The sequence below is a fragment of the Passer domesticus genome, chromosome 13, assembly GCF_036417665.1.
Source record: "Passer domesticus isolate bPasDom1 chromosome 13, bPasDom1.hap1, whole genome shotgun sequence".
Classification (NCBI taxonomy): Eukaryota; Metazoa; Chordata; class Aves; order Passeriformes; family Passeridae; genus Passer; species Passer domesticus.
In genome coordinates this window covers 6,817,035-6,843,231 of record NC_087486.1, presented here as the reverse complement: position 1 = coordinate 6,843,231, position 26,197 = coordinate 6,817,035, and the positions used below count along the sequence as shown (strand labels likewise).

Here is a 26,197-nt window from a genome sequence, read left to right as displayed (position 1 = left end):
AGGCCAGGAATCCTTAAAGCCTGGGAGCTTTCTCTCCCCAAGCTGACCTAATTCCATTCCTATTTCTAGCTGCTGAGGTTGCTAGACAACCCTGTAACCTGAGAGCAACAGTCTCTTCTCCCTCCTTCCCTTCCCCCCCAAACAACCATCAAGCAAGTAAACAACTTTAATAGTGCAGTTCTCTATGGCTTTGAGTGAAACAACCTTTAGTTCAAAAGTGTATCAGTAAACGTTATCTCAAATACATTACAGCCAAGAAAGAGGTGCCAAAGATGCCTGAACTTCAGAGATCATCATCAAACTCCTCACCTGTGCAGAAGAGTTGCTCACGAGAAATGTTGCTCAGCTTTGGTCTAGGGGAAGAGTTAACAAGGGTGTTTGCCCTCCCCGTGGTGTCCAAGCAGCACCTTCCTGCAGTGGTGTCTGCAACAGATCCCACCCTCAGCACCTGGCTGGGAGGTTCTCTGAGCACATCCTCAACTGGCCACCTGCTGCTGGCCAGGGATGAGGCCAGATCCTCAGTGCTAGCAACACACTTTTTAAATTCAAACCCTGCATCCTGAGGCAGAGTTCTTCCAACCCATTCTGAGCACCTCCAGGCTCCACCAGCAGCTGTGCTGTCCAGCCCCAAACCTCCACTGTCCTGCAGTGCCATGGGAACTGCAGCAGCATTTTCACTAGAGCTGTCAGATACTGAGAGAAATTTTCCCCACTTGGATGGTTTGGTACAAGCAGTCGGGGGCTGTGTATTCTCCTCAGGCACTACAGTCTCACAGACAGCAGGAACCACACTGCCTCCAGAACCAGCATCTCCATCATGTCCATCAGGCACTGCTACAAAGCCTTTCTTGCACTGTAAGAAAGGAGAGACCTTGGTTATAAATGCAGCATAGAAGCATTAAAGGTGGCACTGGCTTTGTCTAAATAAAATCTTTCTGAGAGGAAACCCCCAACACATTTTTTTTTTCTCCCCGGTCATTCAGTCATTCATTGGATTGCTTGGAGAAAAACAGAGAAAGACTCATAAAAATTCAAAATGATGATACAAAAGAGGTCAGGACCATGTTCTATAAGTAAAATACCTCAGTGGTTTTAACTTTTTTGGCTTGATAGACAAGCTGAGAAGCTCCACTTTCTTCTGCATGCTCTGGAGCAGCACTGGAGAGGAAGCGCTTCGGGTGTTTCCTGGCCAAGAAAACCATTCACAAAGAGGACAGATTAGATCCACTGTGATTCTTTTCACAAATCACCAGAGAAGTTTATAAAATGGGTGGCTCAATATCCCCAAATACCAAGTCCCTGTTCAGCTGAGGTCATACACTGCAACTTGCACCTTTAGCTCAGATCTGAGTTGAGCTCCCTCCCACACCTCCAAATCAAGTGTCACCACTCGGGGGCAGGAATTGCAAAACCAAGTTCTCTCTGTACCTTCGTTCTCCCACAGTGTTCTTTCTCTGGGAACAGAACTGTTGCCTTTCCAGAGCTGCCTCCTCCTCATCTTCTTGATCCTCACTCTCCTGGTCCAGATATTTACTCCAGCGACTGCCTTCTGTCCTTCCCTCCTACAACACTGGAGAGTTACTAAAACCAGCAAAACACGGAGGTTCTCATTTTTGGTATTGTTTACACGTGTGCTGAATGCCTCAAATCATGAATCAGTTTAGGACACGTTCCTGTACCACGTTCCAGGTTCAGTCCCCAGTGGAGCAGGTTCTGTGTACACCTCTGTACATCTCTGATTTAATACATCTCTTTCATAAACATCTCTTTCAGCTCTCTGAACCACAAAAAGGGATCACTGCTTTCACCAGCATTCACCCAGGGCAGAATGGGTTTGTATTTACCCCAGCTTTGCAGGGATCTTACCTGCTGCACTGAACTGTCCTCATGCTGTGCTGCTCTATTTTTGCTGTCATTTACAGAGTCTTCTACACACCTAAAATAGAGGTTTAAACTACAATTTCTGGAACACGCTCCTGTCTGTTGATTTATAGGCTTCAAATCACCCAGTCACAGCACAAGGGATTGAATAGAAAGCATGGATAGGAACACTGGATAGGAGAGATATCAGAAAAACAGGATCTATGGAAAAACTTATGCCAAATGAATGCTTTACAAGATACATTGCACAAACACTTGATTAAATCTAGTTACAGGCTCTAGTTAGAGCCCTCCTTGTTGCTATACAAAGTTGCAAGTTTGAGCTAATGCCACTAATTATGAAATTATAAATTTAATTGATCACAGCTAGGGATATAACAGTGTTTGGTACAACAGTTTAAACTCACTCATTTTATCCCATGAAAGCAAGGAAAAGGGAAGTTGTTTCATAATGTTTTGAATTTCACAATTCTTTGAGAATAAAAATAGCAACACTTTTTGATAAAGTGAACAATGAGTTTTCTTCCCCAAGCTTAACTGTGAAGCACTGTGTAGTCACAACCAAGTTACATAACTACCCTTGACCGATCTCTGAAAATAACTTTGAGTAAAAAGGAGACTGGACGAGTTCAAGACCACTTCAAGATTACATGATTTATAAACAGATTTAGAAAAGAAATAAACAGTAAGGTGCTACTCAGATTTTCCAGCCCAGCAGGAATTACACTGAAGTGTTTACCCTGAACAATTCTTTTATCACTAGCAACAGTGATTACTCAACAGATTCACAGTGTGAACCTCCTAAATGCCAACAGTTAGGCAGCAACTTCTTCAAATGGATGTTTTTTGAGGATGTAATCTGATGAAGACTGTAATCTGTAAAAGGAACATCTCCACAGTCAGCTCATCAAACAGTACATAAGAAAGACCAAATTAAAAAAAAAAAATCAAACCCCAACAAACCCAAACCCTATTGTGTGCATATTAATGAGCAAAGGCCTGACCAACATATGCTATTGATCACCTATAATTATCTGAAAGAAATCCTTATCTAAAGACACACTCTGGGACACTAAACCCCCAACAAAGAGGCCAAAACCAGCACGGTCAAGGCTTCCCAGCAGGCCAGAAAACCTTGCTGTGACATGCTCAGGCTGGCCAGCTGCACCCAGCGGGTGAGGATGCTCATCAGCCGCAGCACACCCAGAGCAATGAGCAGGGAAAGGTCAATGGCGGTACCAAGATGTCCAACCCAGCGCCTCCTCTGCTTCACCCTGCAGCAAGTTCAGCTTCTGCACGTGCCGCCGGCACTCCAGGCCCGAGCCCTGCCCGTAAACCTGCACCGAACGGACGAGGACAAGGCTGAGGGCGCAGCCCGAGGGGCACAGCGCGGGGTGAGGGACGGCCCCGGTGTCACCGAGGGTCACCACACGCGGCCGGGGGTGCAGGGCTGCCCTCACCTTCTGCACGGCCTGCCGCTGCCCGCACACGCTGCAGCTCCAGCGCCCGCTGCGCTTGGCCTGGGAGGGCACAGAGGGGTCGGTCAGGGCCCGGAACGCACCGCCCCCGCCCGGCCCGGCCCGGCCCGGCCCGGCCCCACCTGCTGCCCCTGGAAGCGGCGGCAGCTGCAGCACCTCAGCACCCAGAACCGCTGCGCCATTGCGGCCACGTGACCCCCGCGGCGCGCCGCCAGCGCCGCTCGGCGGCGGCACCGGGCAATGGCACCGGCACCGGGCAATGACACCGGCACCGGGCAATGGCACCGGCACCGGGCAATGACAGCGGGCAATGGCACCGGGCAGAGACACCGGGCAATGACACCGGGCAATGACACCGGCACCGGGCAATGACACCGGGCAGTGACACCGGCACCGGGCAATGACACCGGGCAGTGACACTGGGCAGAGACACCGGGCAGTGACACCGGGCAATGGCACCGGGCAATGGCACCGGTACCGGGCAATGGCACCGGGCAGAGACACCGGGCAATGGCACCGGGCAATGCCACCGGCAATGGCACCGGGCAATGACACCGGGCAGCGACACCGGGCAATGGCACAGGGCAATGACACCGGGCAATGACACCTGGCAGTGACACCGGGCAATGACACCTGGCAGTGACACTGGGCAGCGACACCGGGCAGAGACACCGGCAATGGCACCGGGCAATGGCACCGGGCAGAGACACCGGCAATGACACCGGGCAGTGACACCGGGCAATGACACCAGGCAGCGACACCGGGAACCACGGCCGGGCAGTGACACCGGCACCGGGCAGTGACACCGGGCAGCGACACCGGCAATGACACCGGCAATGACACCGGCACCGGGCAGCGACACCAGGAACCATGGCCAGGCAGCGACACCGGCACCGGGAGGGGCTCTCCCCTCTCACAAACCAAGGCCATCAGGGCACTGCCGAGTGCCCTTCCCGGGGCAGACCCCGCTGTGCCGGGCCCGGCGGTGCCTGACCCTCCTGTCGGTACCGGTCAGGTTCGCACCGACCTGGAGATGTGCGGGTCCGTGTCAAAAACAGTTGTAAAACAGTTGGTGATTGTTAAGCATTGTTGGTTTGGTTGCTCTGTTGTAAAAGGGGTTCCAAGGGCAGTTATAAGAAATGCGGTGTTCACCGTACTGTGTTACACCTGTGTGAAGTGCATCCCCCTGCCCCTCAGCGAAACCAGCCAGCCTGGACAGAACTGCAATGCCTTGATTCTCTAACATAAAAAATGTTGTTGGAAGGTTTTTTTCCCCCACAGTTTTGGTGACACATTCTTTCTGAAACTGGGTAAAGAACCAGCAGTATTCCACAAGCTCAGAGAGAAATAAAAGACAGCCAAATAGCCTATAGGATTCTGATTCATTTATTGAATACATGACAAGTAAGACAGACAGTGTAAAATCACATGTATTATTTGTACTTAAAAAAATTACAATAAATTACTGAATAATTAGTAAAAGCAGTTTTACTAATGGCTGCTCTCCAGTGATACAGGACAGAGGAGGCAGAGAAATAAGAAGTATGTACCAGCTGTGAACAGACCAAAAATGTCATGAGGATGAATTAACACTGAGTAGCACACCAAGTAGTGTCAAACGGGAACATCCACATGTGTCCTTCCTACCTTTAGATCCCAAGTGCCAGCCAAAAGCTGGATCACACCTTGCCTTCAGTGCAGGGTGTGCTCTGGCTAAGCAGCAAGTCCCTCACCCTGACCCTGCAAGGCCACTGCCTCTGTGCTGAGATGAGTTTATCTGTAGTAACAGCATTACTTCTCCCTTGGAGAACACACCCTGCTACCAGAAGGGCTACTCATAGTTTCCTCTGGGTTTAATTTCAAAGAGCACTCACTAAGTCTCCCAGTTTCTTTGTCTCTAACTGGAATGAGCTCTGGTATTCCCACAAGGGGCTGATGTCAGAGCCATGCTGCTCTGTATTCTTCCCCTTTAGGTCAAATGCCCTTGGATGTGCAATAGTTTCTAAGAGCCATTGCTGAGCTCTCAAGGAAGGACACTGAGCAGCAGTGGGTGGCACAGTGCTCCTGCACAGCTTCTGCCCCAAGCATTTGTGAGGGCTGACTGATCAGGTAATTCTTAGGGATCCTCCTCCTAGGAGGTCCTCCTTAGGGGACCATCACTAGCTAGGAAAAACAGAATCAGCACTAAATAGTGAATGTGTCATCAGGGACAGTCCAGCACACCAGTGTGCCACTCCCCTGGAATGCTGAGGCTGATTCACTGACTTCTATTTTAGGAACTTATTCCCTCATTATAACCATCATGGGCCCACTGATTGACTCAGTATCACTTCTGCACTGAAGTCAAGGAGCTTGTGGCTTCCCAGACAAACTAAAAACAATAGCTTTCAAAGAAATAGAAAAGCAAATGCTAGAAAACCAGGTTTGCCTGGAAATTCCTGAATTCTGAAGGAGAAATAAGTGATCGTACACTATGAAAATGCCAAATGTGAAAGAAACCTGCAGGTCTGAGCAATGTCTATGTTTAGATCTTAGGGTGCTGGGAGCAGTGGGGCACATTTGCTTTACAGCTGCTGAGTCACAGAACAGCTTACAAGAACGTACAAGATTATTTTTAGGTCAGAGTCCTACAGCACTTGACTACACTGCATTAGCTCTCGGACTGGCAGCCAGAGGTGAGCATGGTTTCAAGCCAGGCTGCATCTGCTGTGCAGTTACCCAGGAACCTACAGCAAACAAGGGCAGGCAAGGAGCAGTTACTGTCTGAAACAAAACTTCATTGAAATAAAAGATAGCAAAAGGCAGACATGCATAATTTATGGTGGTAATTCTATATGTCAGGGGCTATTAGGTTCTAATGGCTCTCAAGAATGTAAATCTAATTCTCTCAGCCAGAGCAGCCAAAGAAACACCTACACAGTCACTGTCAGGAGCCCCTTATCAACTGGATTCTATTGTAATTATGTAGTTACTGGTCTCTGAATAAACAAAAAAAAAACCCAAACAGAAAATACCAAACCATCCTGCCATCTGCCACACTATCTTCTTGTTTTATCTCCCAAAGACAACTCCTGATTTCTTGAGCTCACCCTGATGCAGAGGAAAGTTCATAGTCACTGGATGAACTGAACTGCCTCTCTACTTTCTTCTGGTCCTTGATCTTTTGAAGAATGTTGACCTTTTTCTCAAAGTAGTTCACAAGGGCTGTTTCTGTCAGCATGGAGGCCAAGATCTGCTCGAAGGAGATGGACCAGTCAGTGTCAATGGTGCTGCCATACCTGGCAGCTGCACTGCTGCCCTCACAGCCCACCAGCACCGTGTCGTCGGCGATGTCTTCGCACTGCAGGGAGCCCGTGCTGACCATGGAGTAGGAAGACATGGACATATCATCTTTGGTTTCATCATCTGATAGCAGCTGTAAAGGAGAGCCTTGTCCTTCCCCTGACCCATCTCCTAGAGTTTGGTTTTCCTGCTGGGTTTTTTCAGGTTGAGCATCAACGCTGGCTTTGTCCTCATGGTCAGCTTGGGGTTGCTGCTCCACTGCTGAATTCTGACTCTGCTCAGATGTTGGTGACTCCTCTTCACTGACAGGATCTTGGTTACTGTTTGCTTTGCAGTCCTCAGACTTCCTCGTGGGCCTGTTGGAGAATTTTTTTCCAACTTCACCGATCCTCAGCAGCAGACTGGCCACAGTGGCGATGGCATGGTACAGCTCCTGCTCCACGGGGTCCTCACTGAACATGTTGTAAAGGGTCTTGCATAACTCTATGAACTGTTCCTTTAAAAGACAAAGACCAAATAATCATGTATCAGGCTGAAAAAAGTTGTCAGTGGTGGATGAAGCAACAGGCACTATCTCAGATGACTCATTGCTTATTTGCCTCCCCACCAAGTGGCAACTTACTGCACTGATTCAGAACAGTCTGACACAAACTCCCCCCTCTCTGTAGTGGCTAAATTGAGACACAGCTAGCAATTTAATAGTGGTGGGTTTTCTGCTGACAGATGAACAGAATAATCACATATTCACTAATGCTAAGAAAACCTTAAGTTTTACTTCTATTCTGCTACTCTTCTGTGGTCAGCTTCTAAGCATTTCTGAACTGGTTTAAGTAGCACCCATCAAGGAAATTAGAGACAGAAAAGATCACACCAGTCATCTGACTCTCTCTTCTGTAACCACATTCTTCACTCTCCACCAAGCAGCTGTAACTTGACAATGCAAAACAAAAAAAGTTGAAAAAGTTTCTGTGACTGATGGCATATTTGAAACATCCTGCTCTGGAGGGAAAACACAGTGCAGTTCTTACAGGAAAACTGGTCTGAGGTGAGGCTGAGTGAATCCATTACATTTGATTGGTTGATACCAAGCAGTTTGTCCATATCCACTGCAGAATTCAACAGGAATGTGTGGAATTCGAGGTCCTAAAGCTCACCAGACCAGAACAGCAGGGAAAGCTGTGGGACAGGACTGAACATAGTGGCACAATGGCTGCACATACTGCAGAATTCCACTAAACTGCCAATGATCCAACTGGAAACCTTCATACTCCTTTCTTACCTGGCTCATTTTGGGGAGATCTTTAATGGTTTCTTTCTTGTTCTCTTTCTCCTTGGCCCACATTCTTAGGTAGTATCTGTAGTCCTGGGGACTGGTACCTTTCTCCTCTGCAAGGCAAGAACAAGCCACTAGTCAGGTAGTTTATGGTTTCAGACTTAAAAAGTGAATGCTGAGCCAACAAAAATCAGGCTTAAAGAAGGTGTTATTGACAGCCCAGGAAAGCATCTACCAGGAAGGCTGCACTGTTTTCTGCTGGTTTATCTGATGCAGGTCAGTAGAGCAAAAAATTTAACAGCGCTGCATCAGTCTGACTTCTCATAGACAAACTCTGTGAGGTGACAACTTACCCAATATGAATTACAAATTCTGTGATCTTGGTGTGTAAAAGAGTAGGAGCAGTAAAGCATAAGGGATGCTTATTTCCCAGCTCACCTCCTGCTTTACCTCTGTCCACAAGGGACACTTTGCAGTCTCCTTTATCAGCATGAGACAATGAACAGGTCATAATATGAGAGAGATGAGATTAGAATGTGGTCTATTGATGATGAAATTACCTTTTTCTGGGCCATTCTCATTTCTTCTTCCTTTATCTTCTTGGGTTTCTAAAGAATTATAGAATTATAAAATAATTATTAGCTGATTTTCAGTAATACAACACACAAAGAACTTAAGACAACTCAATATACAAATTCAAGTTATACAATAGGGGAATACATTTATATATGTACATTTGATATATTATACATTTAATAGAAGTTAGATCTCACACTCCCATAATCGTGGTTAGAGGATTGAACAGAACAGGATGGAAGCAAAAGGCTGATGGGATGAGCTGGATAAAGAGCCACACAAAAAGTGGGTTGAAGAGCTGAGGTAGAGGGCAGAGGTCTTAAAAGAAAGTGTGAAAACAAAGATATGGAAGATAGAAAAGCAGTGTGATGGCTTAAAGATAAGGATGTTCAGTTGTCCAAAGCAAGATAATGAATGGAAAAAACCCAAACCACTTCTGAGCACATATGTGACTTAATGTCTACACTCCTCATTAGTCACTGCCTTAACTGACATTTTGGGAGCAATTTGCAGTCTAACTTCATGAACTTCTGATTCCCTGCATTGTCACTAGAGAAAATAGGAAGTCTTGGTTCAACTCAGATTGTTAAATCAGCCACCTAGCACCAAACTGCACAATTACCTCTTGTACTTACTCAGATTTTTGGGGGGCATTGTTGTATTTTGGTAAATGTTTAGCATGACTGACATGCTTTGAACTCCTATCTGACAATCCCTAATGTTGTACTTTAAGAAATGCAGTAAACTAGTCTACCAAGAGTTCAGCAATTCAGTGGCTTGCATCCTCATTCTTTTAAACTGGAAGACTGTGGAGTAGGCACAGGGATCACCTCCCCAGGCCAGCAAGCCTAACATCCCCCTACTCTGTTCTGAGCATCTTTTTGACCAGCAGTTTTTAGGATGAGATGAATTCCACTGAAAGAAGCCAGACAAAACCTATTTTGACCAAGGCTGAAACTCAACAGGCAGAATATACTGAAAGATATTTAATTAATTATAGCACTTTATTAATAGTGAGTGTCATGAGCGAGGAGCAGCAGCAGCAATAATTTCAGAGTATTTACATCAGCACACTGGGCTGGCAGGTGGTATCAGCACCACAGCCATGCTCAATGCATGCACATAATCCATGGACTGACCTTGAGACTCACAGTGCAGGCAGATATCCAGCTCTGAGACAAAAGGAGATACTTGAGCAGCAGAAAAAAGGGTTGAGGGGACAATATCCCAGATAAAACAGAGGAAAAGGTCAGACATAGACAGACACAGAGAAGGAAACAAAAACAAGAAGAGAGACAATGAGACCTGTATGAAAAAAACCTAAATCATGGTGGGAGACAGGGCTGGTAAAAGCACACTGCTCCTCCTCAGCAGTCTGTGCCCATGCTTCAGAGCATGCTGTATCCTGCATGGAATGGACACTGAGGAGTTTTAGCTCCAAACTTCTTCCCCATCATGCAACAAAGACAGTGAACTCAAACACACTGGCAATCCTAACACATGCCAGCATGAGACCATGCCTTGTGCAACACCACAGTTCAGAGCTCATGGATCTATGCTGCAACTCCTGCCTACAGGCAGCAGTGGTGCATTACCTTCTGTTGTCACATCCTCTGTGAAATAACTTGTGGCCTCCAAAGCAGACTCTGTCTCCTCTGGATTCAGAGCTGTATTCACAGAGAAACAAATGTTAAAATCTCTAATTGAATAGCAGTATGACCCACTTCATTAGCAAAACTCCTGAGGCACCCCATGTCAACTGATATCAGAGCAGCCTGTGTTCAATAACAGCAGTACACAGAAGCAGTCACTCACCAGGAGGCAGGTGCAGTTTGTAGAGTACTTTAAGTTTTTCAGTGAGGTCACCATGGTACATACCACCTGAAAGTAAAATAAAAGGTTAAGAAAAATAGTACTTTAATGATAAAGAATCACCCTCTGCTCACAGGTTCAAACCAGAATGAATTCCCATACAATGACTGCTCAAAGTCCTGTGAGGAATCAACAATGACATCCATACCAAAACGTGTATTTTGTCCAGCTTGAGGCTTCCTGCCATGTCCCCCCTCATGACAGTAAACAAACCATTATCTCCTTTTAGTTCTCTCTTCTTGGAAAAGGACAGACACTTTTTTTTTTGCAGCATTCAGTTTTCTCCAAAAACAACACTTACTCATTCCTGTCACAAACTCCTTGAAGTTGATGAGAGAATCCCTGTTCTCATCCAGGAGGCGGAAGAGCCGCCCTGCCAGCACAGGGGTGTGTGCCCCACAGGCCCAGGGGGTGAGGCTGATGAAGAGCTCCTTGAACTGCTCCACGTCTATGCGATACTGCTCCAGGTAGGGCAGGCTCTGGTCCCGGCGCGCAGCGGCCGCACGGTTGTTCCCCCAGTAACAGCTCATCAGGTACTTGGCCTTTGGAGGGAAAGGATTAACAGGGCACATGATGCTGCTCCACAGCAGTGGAGACTGTCACAGCTCAACAACAGCATTGAGGAAGCAAACAAGAGACATCTCAGGAAACATTATCTGCCTTGTGATTCCTAGTGCTACTTCACTACAAAATAACATGAAATGAAGGAAGAGACACAGATTTCAGGAAAAACAAGGAATGATTTAAAGAGAGAACTACAATACATGATTTCAGGTTTTAACAATACTCAGGCTTTATTGCAAAGGGATCATGCAGGTTTTAGAACTAAGCCTCTCTTTCTGAGTCTAAAACAGAGTACAACCAACTTTGGTAAATGCAGTTGGGCAATACCATTCTTTTAAAAATATGTATGCTGACAAATAGGGGCAAAGCCCTTAAGTAATCTTGTCACAATTACAGATGAGGTCAATGGGAAACTTGAGATTAAAAACTGAGGTACAGTCAACCCTAGCTCCCCATTCTCAGGGCTTTGTTACATTCTCTTCCATTGACTCTACAGTTTCTTTCTGAGTATCATTCAAATACTGTGAATTTGGCCACCTTTGGGGGAAAAAGATGAAAAATAATTAATCAGATAGTAACAGGGCCAGTCCTACTGGCACCATGTGTAACAGAATGCCACATCAGTTTCTGATAGGTCACATTAAGAATTAAAGCAAAGTCATTGCTTCCCTTTCAACTTACTTTGCTATTTGTACTGTGTGTGACAACATTTCTTCCTCACCCTCAAGGAAAGCTTCTTACCTTGAACACTACATACAGCTCTTCTAGTTCTTCCATAGTGAAACCAATGTCACCAGACACAGCTCGGACCTGTAGTTAAAACACAGAGAACAATTTATTTCAAAAGTAGAAAAATCAAATACAACTCACTGAAAAACCTGTGTAACACAGAAGAGAACAAGTGCAAAGAGATATCACAAAGAATGGGATGAAAAACATCACCATTCTAATACCCCTGGAAACCAGTTTGCAGTCAAGCAGAAACTGCTGACATTTTCAGTAGTTTACTGTGCTTATTTCCTGTTTGTGCAGACCTGTCTGAGCAGAATGTGTCACCCCTTCCTCTTGTTTTTATCTTCAGATGTTTGACTTGGATGCATTAAAGAGCAACAGTGAAATAAACACCCTGATGAGATTTTCCACCTAGGACATGGGAGATAATGGCAATAAATATGGACACTCCCCTTTGGCCATGAACCCTTCAGCAAAATTCCCTAATGGACTCTCTAAATGGCAGTAAAATAATTATCTGCTAGCCAGCTTTTCTCAAAGATTCCAGACAAGCAGTAAAACAGACAGCACTAGGCATGGGAGGTTATGTCAAAGCCTCCATGCCAAACATCTCATTCAATCATTCTTTCAGTCACTTAAAACTCAGTCTGCTACAGCACCAAGTTTCTCAATGCTCACAGCAAAACACTTTTCATGAAGGTGCCATTTGGTAGCTCATTCAGTCTGGGAGTCACATACCACACTCTTCTTGGCTGTATCCTCCAGAGACTGGATCACTTTCAGCCTTTGCTTGAAACGCATTTGTTCAATGTCATCTGCCTTCAGATTGCCAAATTTCTACAAGAAAGGAACAGATCAGGTCAACATCACCTCCTGAAGAGAGAACAACCCATGTGCAATTACACACTCTTTAACAAGTGTACTATCCCCTCAGAGATGACCTAAAGCCACCAGAAGCCTTTTATGAGCAGCAAGATGAGAACAAACTTGAGCTCTATTCCCTATTCACTCCTGTCCTGCAAGAGGAATAATTCAGAGTTCATGAGAAATCCAACATCAGAGGAGTCTACAGAAAAGCTGAAAAAGGATCTGTCAGGACTGACTGAAATACAGGCCCTGTACTGCAGCAGAGATAAGAGAACAGACTGTCATTCCTTCCAGCCCTGTCATTCTTCTCCTCTAGGACCCCCATGAGATTCAGCCTGAAACACCACAGTCAAGAAGCTTTTCTATGGACTAGGTCAGACAAGTAACATGAATTCAGTGACACTCTTTTATAAAAAGAAGCCAAGAACAAACAGAGATGGCAGATTTGAAGAAGTACACAAAACACCCAGGAAAATGACAGCTGCCTGACTTTAAACAGCCAGAAGGGGATGGGGTGAAAAACAAGATAAAGAGGGAAAGGATCCCACACTTAGCAGAGAATAGCAGAGAAGAACTGCCAAACACCAGTTCTTTGCCTGTGTTCTTTCCATCATTCAGAAACAAATTTCTTATGAGTTTGTTCTCAGTATGAATTGTGAGGAACACCTCTATCAGTGCAGAGTTATTTTAACAGCTTTGGCACCATTCTGGGGTCACCTTTCTATTACTATAATGTAGTTCACAGAACAGGATTCCTATGCATGTGAATTGGGATTCTTCCATGTTTCTGCAGAGTACTTCACAATTTTCACCCAGAATTTCCCTCCTTAACTCCTTAGCACTGAATATCCTCAAACAGAATTAATAATGGAGACTTTTTTTGACAAAGCAGGAAGAAATCTCTAGTCCATCACTCCTTCCTTATTTGCACTCTTCATTTTAGTCCCTCTGGTGTTGGGGAGACTCTCTGTGATCTGCAACAGCCAACACTGTCAGGTTCTACTCACACCAAGGAAGTGCAACAATGGCTTCAGCCTGCACTCCTTAAGCATCTCAATCTATGAACATTGCTCAGATTTTGGCTGCACAATGTATGAAATGGCATGTTAGTTGAGAAGAAATCTCTTGGCCAAAATACCAAGCCAGAACTTTACCTCATACGAAGTTTTGATGAGTTCAAAGATGTCAATTTCAAGTGGGGGGTCATCTCCACTGGTCAACAGTGCGTGCAAGTGGGGAATAGGGGGAGAGACACTCTGTCTGTTAACTACATTGTCCAAATATCTGTGCACAAAAATGAGAACAGATGCAAGATTCCAGGATTAGTGTCCAGAAAAAGAAATAATATCCTATATGCATTACTCCCAACTTCTTTGCATCACTAATCTAAACATGAAGGAGAATTTATTTTTTCCCATCTAATCTGCAATGCTACCCTCAATGTACTTGGAGTTAAGTTGATTTTCACCCTATTTTGGGGGTATTTGCTCTTTTAAAAGTAGGTTTCCAGTAACATGCTGAAAACCTTGCTGCACATAGAAGATATTGTCATTTCAAACAAGAAAATCTTACATTTACTAGACTTGGGAGATATCTGCTTGATAATGCTTTAAGTTTCCAGAAGGTGATTCCTGCCAGAATCTGTTCTAAATAGTAAAGCAGAATTAATATGCAAACTTCAAATAAATAACCTTTAAGAATTCAAATTCAAACTGAGATGCAGGAATTCATCATGATGCAAAACAGCTCCAGAATAATGGATTCCTCCATAACTGAGCCAACAATTAATTTCAGCTCTTGCAGAAAGCAATAGCAAACTTCTCTGGAGTAGAAGTTTTATCCTAGAGTCTTATCTGTGACCTGCTATTAGGTAGAAAGAGATGAGGACTAAAAGGCCACTGTTACTATTCTGTTATAAATAAGAAAAATGACTGGTACCTGCCCAAAATAGTCATGGCTTCACCTTCATCACAGCACTGCAGTAACTTCTCCATGTTGGCATCAAGTATGGCCAATGACACCTGCAGGATAAACTTGATTCCCTCGTAGAAAAAACAGTCAACAATGACCACGGCGCTCTCAAAGGGCATCACACTCAGGAAGAGAGTGAGAAACCAGGAAAGGGATATGGTGGAGATCACTCCCAGGTCCTGCATCTTTTCTGACAGCTGTGGAAGATACTCTCGTGTAAGTTCTTCAAAGATGCCTTGGTCCACCAATGCACCTGAAACAGACAAATAAAACAATGGTAGAACTCAAAATGGTGGCGTCATGTACCAAGCTAAGCAATTATTAAACAAAACAGTATGAGTTCACCAAATTTCATACAAATGTAATATAAATTTCCTCTGAACATCATAACTGAAATAAAGACATTAATTTTTTACCCTGTTCTCAATAAAACCAATAAGACTATTTCTACATTGCAGAGCATGCAGACACAACATCTCAACACAGAACCTTTCATTCATTTGTGCATTTGCCCTGAATGGAGGGGTGGAGGATTACTGATATTATGGTATTTACACCAGACTGTAGTCTTTTATACAAACCAACTTTAAAAGCCCATGAAGTGGTGCTTTGACTAACCTTCCCTGAGAGCCTGTTGCACAGATTTAACACATCATTCAGATGGGGAAAACTAAAACTCAGTAATGTTCTTCTAGATATTCCTCCTTACTGCTAATGATCCCTCCTGATACCAATTTTTGGTGACATGTTCCTTGTTAATATAAGGCAGAACTACCACCTTGGAGGCCTGTAGTGTCTCTTCCTATGTCTCCATCACACCCCTGCCACTTTAAAAGGAACAGAGTTGCACTTCATTATCTTTAAAACCCATCATTTAAATAATTCTGAACAACAAAATGTTTCTGGGAGATGCTGGTGCAGCTGAAAATCCACAGTGCAGCAGGAATCTGACAAGGACTCACCCACTACTCTTGTGTTGTAGTAATCTGGCAACATCCGCTCGCACAAAGCCACCAGGAGCCAGAAAGCCTCCTCCTCATTGCAGTACAGCAACAGCACTGAGGTGACAATGTTCATGGCCTAGGAGCCAGCACAGTAAACACAGGTACAGGAGAAAAACATGGAGGTCTTCAGCAAAACTCTGCTATTACAGATTAGCTAAACTTAGAAGCATGAATGAATTGTCACTAAGAGTCACATCTATTTCCAGCTTCTACTGGTATCTGAGTCAATAGATGACCTTAAGCCAGTTTTTCTTCCTGTTTTCAGTTCCTCTGTTCATGAGACAGCAAATGATTTGACGACCTTTCATCATGCACTTTCAGTAAACAACATGAACAAGAATAGTTGTCAAAGTCTTCATAAAAATCTTTGTAAGAATTTGGCCATAAAAGTACACCATAATGAGAACCTCTAACATCACAGCAATACACAAAACCAACCTGAATTTCCACCAAGTTGTTTCACAAACCAGGAAATGGCTACATTTTTAACTGACTGTCCATGTGCAACATCACTTATCTAACTGCTCCTTTTAATGAAACCAGAAGATGTTTTTGCTGAACTATGGAAAACTCTAGCAGGAAAACTATTAAAGACTAACATTACACCTAACAGCACTGTGAAAAGTTTATTCAAATACTATATTCAAAGGATATTTAAGAGATGATGCAGCATAATTTCTTTCCTACTTTCTCACCACTACACAGACAACATAAAGGAAAAGCTTGAAACTGAACAAAAAACTGCAGAAAAAGTCCATATCAATCATGGTCATTGTGTAGGACTAATAAGTCTAAGACTTCTTTCCTACCTGGCAGTACCCAATTGTTGGATTTCTGAATGCATAAGCTGTTAGGACTCTCCGGAGGGCAGCAATTCCCAGTTCATTTTGGAAGGCAGGATGTTCTGGCATAGAGCGATGCAGATCTCTCTCAATTTCCTCTGTAGCAAGATTGTACCTTCCCATTGACTTTTCCACAAGATCTGCGTAGTACCCAGGGTGAGTCACCATCTCATTCCAAGCCCCTGAAATGACAAACAAACACTGCTTTACCTTTGGTGCTTTCAAACAGATTTTATTCCCAGTGTCAGAAATAAGGGAGCCAAGAAGCACTACATGAACTCATGAACTACAAACAGATGTGAAAATATAGCAGCAAACTCACTGTTAAACCATTTTATAGTTTAGGTCTCAACACTGAAACACAGACAAAAGAGGCCAAACAGCTACTAGGATAATAAAGCAAGCCACCATAAAGTATCATTCAGATGAAATTAAACTGTCATGAATTTCTTCTGAAATTAGCTAAGATTCACACCCTTTCATTTGAGATGTGCAGGAAGTTTATTCCTGCTGTCAGCACAACATCCTACCTGAGAAAAGGAGCCACAGCTCTCCACGGAGATTCTCAGGGATTCCTTTCTGTACCAGCTCCCTCGTCTTGGCAGTGCGGTACATACACATCCCTCGCCCGTATTCAAAGAAATGAATATTCCAAGACTCTTCCTTCATCTTCTCCTTTGCCTTCATAGGAACAAATATGGCTATTTTAGGAGATTATTGCATTTTTATGTTTGGAGGACATGTGATTTCTGGGTATACTCAGGCTTGCACTTCACAGGAAAAATACATTGTGACATTTAAAACCTTTCTGCTGAAGAAAAGAGTGTATATATACTAATCTACCCTTTTCTGCATCAGTTATGACCTTGCTTAAAATCAAGTCTTTACAACTGTGCAAATCTCCACATAAATGCAAGCAGAACCATGGATCAAGATGATTAATCAGCAAGCAGAGATACAAGTTCCCTGCTTTCTTTCTCTGAAGAAAAGTTGTTCTTCACAGCCATGAATTCGCATCCCAGAACACTGGTGACACTAATTTCTCAGCCTCTGGTCAAGTATCTCAGGCATGTCAGTACAAACAGCATAAGCTGACAGTTGAGTTACCTCTATGCAGCACTACCACTGTGACACACACAGCAGTGATACTGAGCAGGGATAAAATGCATTTCCATTCTAGAGCAGGCCAGAAAATCAGCAATCTACTGCAAACTATTTATACTTTATTGCTTTACATAAAAATATGACTTACCCCTTTGGGTCCAGAGAGCTCCTCAGAATTCCTCCTGAAGAGTTTGAGCAGTCCCTGTGAGGCTGTTGGCACTTGCCCAGCACAGAAGCTGACGGGTCGATGGCTGAGAGCAGACGTGGGGCTGACAGCCAGGGGGCTGCTGGCAGGCAGCTCTGGAACTTCCTGGACAAGAGAACAGAATATGTCTGAGCTCACACTCCCTCCTCTGCTCATGGCCTAACAGAGACAGCACTGGCTGCTGACAAGCACTGCAAACACACTGTAAGGAGCACTGCTCTGAAAAGTTGATAAAGTTCCTCCCAGCTATTTCCTTAGTACCTCGCTGCTGGGATCAGCCACATTCCACTTCCATTCCCTGTCGGTGCTGCAGGGTTTCTTGGATGGTGTTCTCTGCAGGAAGTCAGAGATCCTCTGTACCAAGAAATCCCGGTCTTTCAGATTGGCAAAGAAGAAGGTCATTTTACTTTTAGTGCTGATGGACAGAGGGCTGGGCAACACGCTGGAACTATCTGCTTTCTCAACTATTGTCACCTAGAACATAAAGACAAGGGCCATTTGGATCTGCCATGTTTTCCATTATCCACAAAGCACAGCACAACAGGCAGAAGGACACAGAAGAGAAGAGAGACCTGTAGTCTTAACATACAGCTAAGAAATCCCCACCTCCCTGAGAGGAATGATGAGATGACAGGCCTCCTCTGCCCTGCTGGCAAAACAGATGTAATTGTTGGAAACAAACATCTGGCCAGGAATATGCATCTTGTTGAATGGTGTCCACAAGGTACAGTCTGTATGTCCATCCAGGCATTCATCCTTGGGCAAACGGAAAGTGGCACGGTAGCACTCATTTTTGGCTCGAGCATCCAGGTCTCTGGGGAAAAGTAAAAGGCACTGTCCTGAAGCTTTTTTACTCAATTAAAAAACCCACTCAAACACTAATGTCAAATGTTCATTCCAATCACAACCTTCAGACTGTGCTGTATATTCTTAGTATTCCTTTCTCTAACTGAGATGCCACCCCTCCTCTGACTCCTCTTTCAGCCTTCAGACATGCCTCTCTGACAAGGTATGTTCTGCAATACAAAATAAAACATGGAAGTGCATCTGCAAAATTGAAATATTATATCAGATCCTGAAATTGCAGAGAATAGTCCCCAGTGGGAGGATTTATTACAATACCAATCTGTTTCTTTTTATAAATCTTTAACTTCAGACAAAGGGGCTGGTGTAATTTTCTTTCTTCACCTTTTTTTTTTTTTTTACATATGAAGTTCAGCAATTTCTAGTTGAAAATTCCTTCTGACAGTGCCTAGGCATGCATGAGACAGACATGAGGGTGTGTGTGAATTCAGCTCCAATTTGGGATGAGGAAAAAGAGAGAACAAGCAGAAGGCTAATGACTGAAGCAAGTGATGCAGCCCCTAGAGTAAGAAAACCCCAGCAGCACCTGGGAGCTACAAAATAATGCAGATTTATTTTTACAATTCCCTACTACCTGTCTTCTTTTCTCACTGCTGAGAACATAATACCTTTTTAATGCAGAGATGTTCTTAAGAGGCCTCCTGGGCTTTGGGAGAGACTTGTCCTGTAGGAAGCTCTCATTATCCAGTAGCTGCCGCATTGCAATGTTGGCCAACTGCTCCATCAGCTTGAACGTCTCATTGATGTTGAGAAACATGGAAAAATAGAGTTCACTGTCCCTTGTGCTTACTTTAATGCACTCAGGGAACAGCAGTGTAGCATTTTTTTCTAGCTGGGTTACATCCACCCACTGGATCACCAGTGTAACTGAGAAAAAGAATTAAAAAATACTATTATCACAATTAAGGCAAAACAACAACCAAACAGAAATGAAAGTCAAGCAGCCTGCAAGCTCTCAGTGGAGCAGCATTTCCCCCCTGCCTCTTACACATGAACACTTCTTTTCTTCACACTTTTACCGGGTTCTCCAAAAATACTTGGAAATAACCTTTGGGATTAACTAGACTAGAAATAATGCAGTTCCAAAAGAACTATCTCCCATCCAATAAATGCTTTCAACTACAATCACTCAAGTTTTCATTCTTTCTTTCCAGCAAATTAGATTTGGACTCAGGAGCTGGGGCTTTGCAAAGACTGGGTCCTGGCAGGTGTTCCAGATAAGACCCACCAAGGTAAAAATACTGCTTGGTTCTCTAACCAAGTCTAACTTGTAAAACATTTGAGTAAAACACATGTACAACTTGGGACATGTTTTAAAAAATGACTCAGGCATTCAGTCTAAACAGCACTGAAGTGCCTATGAAAACAAGGACTGATTTATGTGCTGAGCCAGACAGAGCTCAAGGATTCCTAAAAGGAAAAAAAAACCAAAACTGTCATTTAAAAAGGAGCTCACACAAAAGATCAACTGCATCAAAAAGATCATGAGAAGTGATAGAAACACAATTTGTAGGCTCCTATCTCACCTTCTTTGCCCAGCAGGAAGGAGTAGAAACAGAGGTGGTTGACAGTGAGGTACAGCCAGCCCTGCCTGGGGACACGTCCCTTCCAATAGCTGCAGGAATAGTAATTGACCAACTTCTCCACCTCGGGCATCCCAAACTGCTTCCGCATCTTCAGTTCAGCCTCTTTGAATTTACCTGGATCCTCCTCACTCTGGGGCTGCTCATTCTTGTTCTCCTCAGCAATAATGCCCTGCAAGGATGTGGGAGGAGAGAGGAGAAACAGAAGTGAAGGTGCCTGCTGACAGAAATAACGTACAAAGCAAAGGGTCACAGCAGCAATCTGGAAGGCACAAAGGAACACGACACAGCACTTATCCTGTCATGTCAGAAACAGCAAAGACATGCAGAAAGGGCAGTCAGATACTGTGGCTGTCTGGGATCCACTCCTGAACACATGCCACAAGCACTCATGTTTAATGTTTGACTGAGCTCCTCATGGCTGGCCTGGGAACACTTGGGACACAGGAGAACTGAAGTCTCTTTTCACTTGCACACCTGCTTCTTCAACTGGAAGAAGATCATCTGCCAGGAAGGGCAGAACTCTGCAGTCTGTCAGATCTTGACTGGCCAGAAGGGACAACAAATGACCACAATCTCTCTCATGCACAGACACACATGGAAAATACAAAGAATCTGACAGGAGAGCTGAAAAAGATGCAACTTCCTGCAGCTCAATTTATAAATTTCTGCTCTGGAAGGTTTGTGGGCTGGGAATCTGAAGTGTGTTAACTGCAAAACCAGCAGACACCTGATTCCAAAGTTAGTGGAAGTTGGGGTGCAGTTCCTTTACAACCCAGGCACCTTTCAGACCACTGGCAGGGCAAGTACATTGCTTGCAAACTAGAATTCTCTCTCCTCCATTTGTTGCTATATGCTGGTTAAACCATTCTCCCTGCATCACAGGCATAACTGGCAATGATTTTAAAGAGATATTATATTTGGATTAGTAAGAACATTCTAAGAAGGCTGTTCCTTGAGATCTACTCCTCTTAACCCTTCTCCTTCCAATATATTAGTTCGGTATTTGCTCTGACTGTGACCTGATGTTGACAACGCTGGTGCATTCCATGACACTTTCACACGTATGTATGACTGAAAAGGACAAAAAAGTCTTACAACCATCTCCCTTGTCCTTTCTCAGAATCTGGAAGTCCTTCAGGGAAACATGTCACTTACATGTATCTTGCCCTTGACAAAGGTGGTGATATCTTCTTCATTGTCAAAGATGGACAGGGTCTGCAATAAGTTATTCTCCAGCCATTCCCAATGCTTTGTGATCTCTTTACGAGATGATCCTAATTGAAGGGGAGAAAGATGATGCCAAGAGCAAAGAAAAAAAAATTAGAACAAGGTCTTTTTTCCTCCAAATTCACAGCAGGAAACTAATAATTACTGAACAGTGACTAGGATGAACTGCACACACCAACTGTGTACATGTCGAGGATATTTTATGTACACCAACCTTATGTTTCTAATAAAATGTCTCCATTATAACCAAGGATATTCCAAGGCACACAATTATCAATTATATGCTTTAACTGTGGAAAAAAATCCACAGGTTCAGAAACAGCAGCAGAATAAAGTCTGTGTCCTGTTTTGTTTCATGAGCTACATCTCTTACCAAGTGATAGCAGCCAAATTGCTAAAATAAGCTTGGCCTCACTAAGTGACATCTTTGTAAGAAGAATATTAGAATGACATACATGAAGGAGTAAAAGTTTGTGATTCCTACAAGAAGGGCTGTAAGAACAAAGTGCTGAAGAGCTGAAGCTGCATGTGTGACCAGATTGTTGCCCACTAGTATTTATACACAGTGAACTGTAAATAAAATATTTGCATTTTTAAACTAGAGAGCAGTATATATTTTATAACATTAAAGGAATGCCAGTACTTTTACTTTGACAGCAGAATGAGAACCAGGTATGACTTAAAAAAACAACCTTTGGATTAGGACAACAATTATTTACTCCAAAATAATTTATCAAACTCCATTTGGGTGTTACCCAGCCCACCCCACTTCCACATGCTGCATTGTTTAAAAGTAACTGAGATATAGAGGGTACCAACTAAAATACTCCTGAAATTGAACAAAAATTACTTATTGAGCATCAAGATAACAAAAAATTACAGATCTGCACTAAATATTCTCCTTTTTTCTACGCAGTTCCCAACCTGCCATTTTGTTTTCTGTCTTTCTTAATTCTCTGCCTCCACCCTCCTCAAAGGGGAACCTGAGTTTCTGTGAAACACAGCAACATCTAAACCTCTCCTCTGCAGAATTTAAATAGCTTTGCAAGGGAGAATATTGTGTTGGTTGCCTGGGGAGAAGGTGGGAAGAGGAAAAACAAGACATCAGCCTGTGTGGGCCTAGCAAATGATTCCTTCATGATCAGATTGTCTCCACCACAAAGTGAGAAGTGGAAGTTTTTATTATAAACAAAGTTCGTCTAACAAATATGTCTGGAGATATTTCCTCTTTAGCAACCATTAGGACCTAAAGCTTTAATCAAAGTTCACCAACAGGCACCAGATGGTTGCATTATGATATTCTAAACCAGCAGTTACCTTTCTCAAGTAAAAGACGCCAAGGATCCTTGATGTTAAGAAAATACTATTCTAGTCCTTTTTACAGATCTATATACACATCTATTCCAGGCCAGAAATAATAGAAAAAACATAAACTGGATCAAGAGATTCCCCAAAGTACCTCTGGTACCTTGAATAATGTTACATGCTCCCATCTTGTGCCATGCTCCTGGTAAGCAGCAGCAGGACATTCATCATCCCACCAAAACCAGCAGGTATTATTCTCTGTACAATCTCACTACAACCTTGCAAACACAAGGTACATCTTGGAAGAAAGAAAATTCCTAACATCTGCAGAAACAGAAGCTTTTGCAGAGCTTCAAGTTCCTTAATCACAGTTTAAACAACACTGAGTTTTGTCATTTTTGGAATCTTCCACTACCTCATCAGAAGTTCTTGGAAGTGTCCTGAGCAGTCATAGGATACTCCTGTGTGGGACAACTGCTCATCTGAACCAAAAAGACAAGAGAATAACTCAAATCCAGTCCCCAATAAGAGTCACATACCACAGGCCACTGCCCAGTACACTTGAGAGTCCTGAGTCTGGTGCAGAATCCGGTACGGGGCAACTCTGGCACTGGAATCCAAAACCACGTCTAGAGTTCCCACAAGGAGACCTAGGAAACAAAGAGACACAAATTACAGCAGTGTCATACCAAAACAAAGAACTGGGATAAGCAAAAACAAAGGATGATCACTGCAGAAAAAGCTGATGTTTACAGCCTGTGAACAGCTGTGAAGAAGAGCTGTGGCACTTAGTTCAGAAAATTCAGAAATTTACCTCCAGCCACTGGGAGTAAATTCCCTAAAAACCAACTGCAGCCTGTCCCACTGGTAATGAACAAAGTTTAGATGGCAATTAAAATGCCTACTAAACTTCAGTACAATCCCCCATCTTCATAGAAGAGTTTTCTAATGAAAGTGAAATGTGTTTTCCTCTGTGGGGTTTTTGCTTCTAATAGCAATTTTTAAGCCTACCAAGCTAAAAGACACAAGAGTCTTCAATGCTGTATTTTTCAGAATCACCAATGCCAAAAGTAGGTAACTTGTCCAAATGGAATCAGGTAGATCTAGAAAAACTGGTGCTCACAGGTTTCAAGGATGTTCCCAGTAGTACTTTGATTAAACAAAGATGTCAGCAACTCAAAATTTGGCAATACAGAAGTCAAAATATTTTTATATGATGTTAAATAAGAAAGGAGACACTTCCAGAGTAAATGCTGATGAACCAGACTTTGTAAAGCAAATCAATTTACTTCAATGAGGCCTTTATTTCAATTAGATAAAACAGATACATGATTTGCTTTGTTATTCTAGACAACGCATTATGAGCATCTCCCATGCAAATTAACTTTGCAACACACTCATGATTAAAAGCTTTCTAGTATTGGAACTTGGAGAGGGAGCATGGATGCTCTGACTTTGTGGGGGGTACAGTTTCAATTCCCAGCTCTCATGGTTTGGGTAAGCCTGTGCAAACTGTACTCAAGCATATCTCATTCCTTATCAAGAAACATGCCACTTCCTCTCCCTTATCTCTGCTGGCTATCTATGTAGCAATTAACAAATTAAGACGATACCACTGACTGTCCCTGCAGTGAAACATCACCCACAGCAAGCCCATGTGACCAACACACACATACGTAACCAGCACAGCAGGATCTGCTCGGGCTCTGGGTTTCTTGTGTAGTTTTAGGCAGGATACGGATTAAAAGTTAAATTTGAATAATCCATCCTATGACAATACTGAATGTGTCAAATATTGACACACAGGCCGGTAATGAGATGTTTAATAACTTGAGACTGACAGCAACTCAAAAACCTTTCCAGCCCAGCTGAACATCCCACTCTGGCTCTGAGATGTCACTGTGCAGCTGCACAGCTCCCTAAGGACATGTGGCTTTGAACCTCCAGGAGCTCTGAAGAAGACTCTCACTGAGCCACACCAGCTCAAAAAGTAAACATAGCTCAAAGCTTCCACCCGTCAGGAACACATCAGTTTAAATGTCACCAGAATAGCACCGGGCGTTGTTTCTTTTTGGAAAAAAAATAGAAAATTGTAGAATACAAGTATAGACCTATATGCAAAACTGCACAAGTTAGGTGGCATCAAACAGAACAGTTCACAATAATTTTGAACACTGTGAAAAGATGAAATATGCCAATGATGTTTAGCAGTTGCACCACTTCTGTAATGAGTTTGTCTAAAAGGGCTAAGACACGACAGTTGCTATGTGCAATTGACAAAAGTAAGATTCACATCTTTGTAATTCACATAACTGAAAACGTTCTGCACATAAACGGGGTTTTTAAAAGTGAAGGGATTTGCTGTTAACATTGTGCTGTGGTGACAGTCATGTTATTTTAGCAGTTTATGTCACAAACACGGCTGTCCCCCACACACAGCGGTAATTTCCACTGGGCAGCACCCACACAGCTTCACCCCCGGCCCATGCACAGCACAACTTCCATACTGCTGCTAATTATAAACCACGTCTTACTGTCATCCCCTACATCTTGGGAAGGCACACAGACACACAAAATATGCAAATAAACCACCTTAATAATTCAAAGCAACGCGAGCAGGGCTGAGGAGCCATTTTTGACAAGAGAAAAGGACGGTCCCGGGCATCCCGTCAGCTGTGCGTCCGCCCCGGCAGCAGCTCCCGGGGCCTGACCGCTGACAGCCCCGGGCCCGGGCGGACACCGCGGCCGAGGGGCTCGGGGGTCACACACAGCGAGGAGCAGACGGGCGGACCGCGCCTCTGTCCCCCCGCCAGGCCCTCCCGGCCCCCGCCCCGCGCTCCCGGACCCCGCGCCGGGCCGGAGCCTCCCGCGGCCCCGCCGCGCCTCACCCGTGAGGCCGCCCCCTTTGCCGTGTCCCCGCCGGCGCTGGAGCAGGAAGAAGGGGTTGGCGCGCTCGGTGACCCAGAGCGCGCCGGCCAGCAGCACCTCCTCGGGGCCCAGCCACATCGCGGCGGGCTGCGGAGCGGAGCGGCCCGCGGCGCTGGGCCGGCCCGGCCGGGGCGGGAGCGGCGCGGGGGAGCGGCCGGGCCGGGTCACGGGGCCCGCGCCGCGCCCGCCGCCACCGCGCCCTCTGGCGGCCCGGCCCCCTCACTGCCTCCGCAGCGCCCAGGTCGCGGGTTCGAGCCCCGCGTCCGGAGCCGCCCCCGCGATGCCCGCGGTGCGCTGTCGGGGGTCACCGCCGCGCTCTGCGAAGCTCCTCTGCCTCCCGTGGGCACACTGTGGCACTGAAAACACCTGAACTGAATGGCTTGAAGTCGGGAAGGGGGAGGGGGATTTTAGAATATCCTGGGGGGGATATTAGAAAAATATCCACCCCAGGGGTGGCCGGGCAGTGGAACAGCAGAGACTGTCCAGCACTCCTGCCCAGTCTGGCGATGCTTCCATCTCTCAGATTAATAATTAATTTTCCCTTTTTGCTGTGAAGAACAGGCACTTCCAGCATCCCACGCTCCTGAATTCAGTGCGGGGGTCCTGGCATCCCCCTGTGGCAGCTGGTCCCTTTCT

At 44.5% G+C, this 26,197-nt stretch overlaps 2 protein-coding genes across 3 annotated transcripts; both read right to left on the bottom strand.

Annotated features, from left to right (window-relative positions):
• Positions 1–178: 178 nt before the first annotated feature.
• On the bottom strand, positions 179–3,566 carry MRNIP (MRN complex interacting protein). Its single transcript, XM_064387687.1, has 7 exons — positions 3,482–3,566; positions 3,342–3,401; positions 3,121–3,218; positions 1,867–1,936; positions 1,429–1,562; positions 1,083–1,185; positions 179–853 (listed from the first exon to the last, which is right to left on the bottom strand). The coding sequence occupies exons 1-7, from the start codon at positions 3,539–3,541 to the stop codon at positions 284–286; spliced, it is 1,095 nt and encodes a 364-aa protein (XP_064243757.1). The 5' UTR covers positions 3,542–3,566; the 3' UTR covers positions 179–283.
• Positions 3,567–4,729: 1,163 nt separating this feature from the next.
• On the bottom strand, positions 4,730–25,719 carry TBC1D9B (TBC1 domain family member 9B). Of its 2 annotated transcripts, XM_064387476.1 has the most exons (22): positions 25,522–25,719; positions 23,173–23,283; positions 21,257–21,375; positions 20,042–20,270; positions 19,124–19,382; positions 18,258–18,465; positions 17,913–18,125; positions 17,595–17,756; positions 16,873–17,023; positions 16,310–16,524; positions 15,459–15,576; positions 14,464–14,749; positions 13,680–13,809; positions 12,397–12,495; positions 11,668–11,736; positions 10,664–10,904; positions 10,306–10,371; positions 10,086–10,157; positions 9,630–9,680; positions 8,475–8,522; positions 7,921–8,027; positions 4,730–7,137 (listed from the first exon to the last, which is right to left on the bottom strand). In XM_064387476.1, the coding sequence occupies exons 1-22, from the start codon at positions 25,637–25,639 to the stop codon at positions 6,445–6,447; spliced, it is 3,765 nt and encodes a 1,254-aa protein (XP_064243546.1). In that variant the 5' UTR covers positions 25,640–25,719; the 3' UTR covers positions 4,730–6,444. The 2 variants fall into 2 exon arrangements, with proteins under 2 accessions (XP_064243546.1, XP_064243547.1); XM_064387477.1 differs by lacking the exon at positions 9,630–9,680 and having other exon boundaries at positions 25,522–25,718.
• Positions 25,720–26,197: the final 478 nt, after the last annotated feature.